Below are 6,141 nucleotides of genomic sequence, written 5' to 3' on the forward strand. Positions count from 1 at the left end.
TCGATCCTGACTAGTCTCCCAGTCCCTCCCTTTGTATCTCTGTTCTTTACTGACCAGATCAGTCAGTCAATTCAGTCTTCGTTCACAGTCGCTGATGTCCTTGTCTGTTCCTAAGGATAGAACTGAGATGGGGAAACAATCTTTTTCCCATAATGCCCCTTCATCCTCGAACATGCTTCAAAAGATTTTAAAGTTAGGGGAGTTAGTGTCCTTGCCTGTTTTTAAGACTCTGATTGACAACACTGTTTGTGATAACCGCAATTGTTTCTAATCTTCAATTGTACCTGTAACTTGTGACACTTTGTCTTTTGTGTGTAATTTGTATTTTTCTGTAATATTTTATGGACACACTGCTATTTCTCTGTTGTTTTGCCTTCTTGCCAGGTCGCCTTCGCAAAAGAGGTTTTTAACCTCAATTGGTTTTAACTGGTTAAATAAAAGTAAAAAAAAATAAAAACATCCCCATGGTGGTGCCAGGGTTCCTCCAGACGTGACGCTAGGCATTCAGGCCAAAGAGTTCAATCTTGGTTTCGTCAGACCGGAGAATCTTGTTTCTCATGGTCTGAGAGTCTTTAGGTGCCTTTTGGCAAACTCCAAGCGGGCTTTCATGTGCCTTTTAATGAGGAGTGGCTTCTGTCTGGCCATTACCATAAAGGCCTGATTTGTGGAGTGCTGCAGAGATGGTTGTCCTTCTGGAAGGTTCTCCTATCTCCACAGGGGAACTCTGGAGCTCTGTCAAAGTGACCATCGGGTTCTTTGTCACCTCCCTGACCAAGGCCCTTCTTCCCCATTTGCTCAGTTTGGCCGGGTGGCCAGCTCTAGGAAGAGTCTTGGTGGTTCCAAACTTCTTCCATTTGAGAATGATGGCCACTGTGTTCTTGGGGACCTTCAATGCTGCAGAAATGTTTTGGTACCCTTCCCCAGGTCTGTGCCTCAACACAATCCTGTCTTGGAGCTCTACGGACAATTCCTTCGACCTCATGGCTTGGCTTTTGCTCTGACATGCACTGTCAACAGTTGGACCTTATATAGACAAGTGCGTGCCTTTCCAAATAATGTCCAATCAATTGAATTTACCACAGGTGGACTCCAATCAAGTTGTAGAAACATCTCAGGATGATCAATGGAAACAGGAGGCACCTGAGATCAATTTCGATTCTCATAGCAAAGGGTCTGAATACTATTTCTGTTTGAAATTTTTAATACATTTGTAAAAAATTCTAAAAACCTGTTCTGGCTTTGTCATTATGGGTATTGTGTGTAGATTGATGAGAAAATAAATAATTTAATTCATTTTAGAATAAGGCTGTAACGTAACAAAATGTGGAAAAAGTCAAGGGGTCTGAATACTTTCCGAATGCACTGTATGACACACGGACAAGACCTAATCCAGCCTTTCAGCCCAACCACACAAAGTAACAATTGAATTCCTGCCCTCGCCAACTGCAGGGGAATGGTCCTCATGTCCTCCGTTACAGAGCCACAGTGGATGGACTACATCATGATGAAGCAGAGAAACAGATGCTGCAGAGGATACTGAGGCTTGGTCTTTACATTGGATCCCATGATGGACATTCAAGTGGATGGATAGACTCTTAAAATACTTATTTTAATGGAGATACAACCTGTTCTGTGTGTTTCGTCTGTAGACTTTGATTGGATCCATACGTCATTGATGCAAGCTACTTATAGTGTTTTCAGTATACCATTAGAAATGATACCACAGTCCTGTTTGGTACCTACAGTTCCTGGAAGACACTTTTAGTGAACATTATGTATTGTGAGATTTTATCTCTGTGTTAGGTCTATAAGTGGATGGGGCAAAGCACTAAGACTAGAGGTCTACAGAAAGAGAAATGCTGTGGTCATAACTGGTGAATATAAGCCTAAAACTGCTGGATGATTCCTCTAATTTGTCATCACATTTCCTTCAAAGATTGACTGAGCATAATCTGGAAAAGTGAGAAATGTTCAATCTTCCATTTCTCTAAATTGTATTTTTTAAACTGGCGAAGAGCAGAACCTTTGCATAAACTGGCATTGTTTTCCTTTTCCAGTTTGTTCCCTGCTGTTACTGTTTGACTATTCCCGGCTGTTCAGAAAAGGTGCCTCCCATTGTATTTTAAAATCTTTGTTAAACTGTACATTGGCTGCCTTTGTATCCCCACAGTACAAAGAGAGTTTCAGATAGAGTGGCTGAATATGTCTGGTCAGCCTATTTTCCCATACCAGGCTCAACACCGTTCATATCATCCATTAAACAGAACTCATATTAATTATAGTCAATGCGGACTGCATGGCAAAGCATTTTTTACAGATTTGCATTGGAAAGAGACAAACTATCCAGAGGTGAGTGGATTTTTAACTATTTTGTTAGGAATGTTCTTCCCTGTTTGTGTTTTCAATTGTTATGATAAAGGGCAAGGAGTAAAAACCTTTTCTGCTGTTACAATTTCCTTTGCATTGTATCCCCCTCACTGATATGGGCATACTCTAGCATTATTGTGTATCAACAGCTGTTTGAGAAGTTATGAGATAATGAGTGACATTCTTTGTAAAATTATTTATTCAACCATCTTAGACCAGATAAGAAGTCATTTTCTCTCACTGTTTGCAAAACAGTAGAAAATGTTCCTTTGCATACACTACCGTTCAAAAGTTTGGGGTCACTTAGAAATGTCCTTGTTTTTGAAAGAAAAGCATGTGGGTGTCAAAATCATTCGGACTCTACTGTTTTAGGTAGCAGTGCACTGAGAGGTTCTGATTCACACACTTGTCCCTTCAAAAACCTCCACACCCCTCCCCCAGGTTAAACCATGGGAGACTGGTCCATTCTCGGACGCTTCCTGTCCGAGGTGCAGAACCACTCCACAGTGATCGGCAAGATCTGGCTGACCATGCTGCTGATCTTCCGCATCCTGCTGGTGACCCTGGTGGGGGACGCGGTGTACAGCGATGAGCAGTCCAAGTTCACCTGCAACACCCTGCAGCCCGGCTGCAACAACGTCTGCTACGACACCTTCGCCCCCGTCTCACACCTGCGCTTCTGGGTCTTCCAGATCGTCTTGGTCTCCACGCCGTCCATCTTCTACATCGTTTACGTCCTGCACAAGATCGCCAAGGACGAGAAGCTGGAGATCCAGAAGGGGCAGGTGATGGCTGAGCGGACCTCCAAGAAGTTCTTTGGGCAGCTGGGAAGGGAAGGGCTGGAGAACATGGAGACTGGTATGCCCACCTACTGCCCTGGGTACAGGGAGGAGTGGGTTGGTCAGGAAGCGGAGGGGGTGGAGCAGAGCCTGCTGGAGGAGGACTATGGGGAGTTGGGGGAGGATCCCAGTCAGCTCTCCAGCCAGGTGCTGCTCATCTACATCCTGCACGTGCTGCTGCGCTCCGTCATGGAGATCACCTTCCTGGTGGGGCAGTACTACCTGTTTGGCTTCGAGGTGCCTCAACTGTACCGCTGCGAGACATACCCCTGCCCCACCCGCACAGACTGCTTCGTGTCACGTGCCACTGAGAAGACCATCTTTCTCAACTTCATGTTCAGCATTAGCGTGGGCTGCTTTGTGCTCAACATCGCAGAGCTGCACTTTCTGGGCTGGGTCTACATCTTCCGCGTACTGTGCTCCGCTTGCTCCACCTGCTTCCGCCCTGAGAGGAACCCTGTGGGGCTGTACGACCACCACAACCCTCTGCTGCTGCAGCTCAAACACTCTCTGAGGGGCAGGGTGGTCCTGGAGACTCCCACTCCCATGGCCCAGGAGAAGGCTGGGGGCCACCTGCTCACTCATGCCCCAGCCATCTCCTTTGAGACCGATTCTACTGTGGAGTGCACCTCCAAGAGGACTCCGGAAGAGAGGGACCGGGTTAAGGTTAAACTGGCCAACATGGCCAAGATGGAACGGACTAAGAAGTCTTGGCTGTGAAAGGCCCATTCTGTGTGATTCTCAGATGTAGCATTTTCCACTTTTGAAACAACAATGGGAAAGACAGAGTTTATAGCATAGGTTGCTCAGATTGGGCATTTGGAGAATGAGAGTATACTCCTGATTCAGAAAGAAAGATTCAGCGTTATCATCCATACCATAGCCTAAAATTACATAAAGAACATTCAAACTGTTCCTGAGTTTCAAAAGAAAGAGAAAAGTAAAACATTTTGCTGGGAAATTGTTTTCATTCAGTTTACAGTCATTATCTTCAGTCTGTTCACACATAAGTCCTACTGTACACAATCTCAGGGTTCTTCAATACAAACACACCTGTTTCATAAAACATGACACGTTTTCACATTCTAACAATGTTTGAAGGATACTTTTCAATAATTCCTTTTAATTGTTGAAATATATAGCTGGCAGAGTAGTTTTGACCTGTGTGCAGACAGTCATTTATGTTGTCTAAAGGGACTTTGTCTCTTATAACATTATTCTTTTTCAGAATAATCTAATCTGATTGACTGGTGGGTAGTCACTAACTATTTGTAGCATGTGTGCCTCTTTTTATTGATATTTGCATGGTATGTATGTGTATAGATCTTTAGTAATTAATGTTGAAATTATCCAAGGGTTTTTATTAACTGAAATGTTTATAGTTGGTGTCCCGATCTCAAATGCTCTCATATTTGCCCATAGTATTTCAAAAACGGCAGAATCAAACAGTATTGGAACAGTGACTTGTATTTCTCATCCAGAAGTGTAAGAATTTTAGAAGAATGTAATTTCAACAGTCAAATGTTGCACTGTTTGATAAGACAGTGTATGGAAAACCTGCATTTGAATGAGTTTAGTTGTGAGTTTGAAATCTGACCACAAGAGGTCACTATAATACTTTAATTTATCTAACAGGGTTGTGCTGAAAATCAAATGAACCACAGCCAAATAAATCATTTGTAATTAAGAGTAAGATTAAAAAAGACTTGTATAATGTACTTTCTTGATGAAATACATTCTAAAATGTAAATATCTGTTTTTCTGAGTATGTAGTGCACATATCTGTGAGGATCAGACCCTTTTTTTAAATTTTCGCCTAAAATGACAAATCTAACTGCCTGTAGCTCAAGACCTGAAGCAAGGATATGCATATTCTTGATTCCATTTGAAAGGAAACACTTTGAAGTTTGTGGAAATGTGAAATTAATGTTGGAGAATATAACACATTAGATATGGTAAAAGATAATACAATGAAAAAAACGAGTTTTTTTGTTGTTGTATCATCATCTTTGAAATGCAAGAGAAAGGCCATAATGTATTATTCCAGCCCAGGCGCAATTTAGATTTTGGCCACTAGATTGCATGTGAAAAGTTTTAGACTGATCCAATGAACCATTGCATATATGTTCAAAATGTTGTATCAAGACCCAAATGTGCCTAATTCGTTGATTAATACATTTTCAAGTTCATAAATGTGCACTTTCCTCAAACAATAGCATGGTATTCTTTCACTGTAATAGCTACTGTAAATTGGACAGTGCAGTTAGATTAACAAGAATTTAAGCTTTCTTCCCATATAAGACATGTCTATGTCCTGGGATTTTTTTTGTTACTTACAACCTCATGCTAATCATATTAGCCTATATTAGCTCAACCGTCCCGCGGGGGGGACACCAATCCCGTGGAGGTTTTAACCCTTTTCCTAACCTTAACCTCAGTCTCCTAACCTGTAACGTTAATTCTCCTAACCTGCTACGAAAAAGTAACTTATATATTGAAGTGCCGTGAAAAGAGTGTTTCCCATATCTACACAGCACCTTCTAAGAGAGTACCAAACCTTTCTGCCAATAACAGCTAGTTTTCCGTTTTCCTCTCCACACTCAGACCACTCCCAGACAGTCCTAGCAAAATTTTGGCTTGAGAAATATTTTTTGCTGAAAGCAATTTTTGTGGAAATCTATTACAGTAAGGTACTTAATTGTTAATTGTTACCCAGAATTTATTTGATATTGAAATAGAAATGGCTGCATTGGACCTTTAACTGACATGCAAAATACCTATGCAGGTGTTGTAAAATCCGGAATGAGTCAGCCACGCCTGGGCAGAGAAATGTGCTCTGTATTTTCAACGAGAACTATCAGGAAGTAGCTAACACTTTTACAGTGTTAGTTTCATCAACTGTTGTACAGTATGATATAAAATCATTTTGACTGCA

At 41.8% G+C, this 6,141-nt stretch overlaps 1 protein-coding gene across 1 annotated transcript; it reads left to right on the forward strand.

Moving 5' to 3' along the window:
* The first annotated feature begins 2,816 nt into the window (after positions 1 to 2,816).
* LOC120028471 (gap junction delta-2 protein-like) lies at positions 2,817 to 3,926 on the forward strand. The gene has a single exon (XM_038973677.1). The coding sequence runs from the start codon at positions 2,817 to 2,819 to the stop codon at positions 3,924 to 3,926; it is 1,110 nt and encodes a 369-aa protein (XP_038829605.1).
* Positions 3,927 to 6,141: the final 2,215 nt, after the last annotated feature.

Source organism: Salvelinus namaycush, chromosome 34, assembly GCF_016432855.1.
Source record: "Salvelinus namaycush isolate Seneca chromosome 34, SaNama_1.0, whole genome shotgun sequence".
Taxonomy (NCBI): Eukaryota; Metazoa; Chordata; class Actinopteri; order Salmoniformes; family Salmonidae; genus Salvelinus; species Salvelinus namaycush.

Excerpts from the sequence above, each read along its gene's own strand:
- LOC120028471 (XM_038973677.1), top strand. The coding sequence starts at position 2,817 with ATGGGAGACTGGTCCATTCTCGGACGCTTCCTGTCCGAGGTGCAGAAC.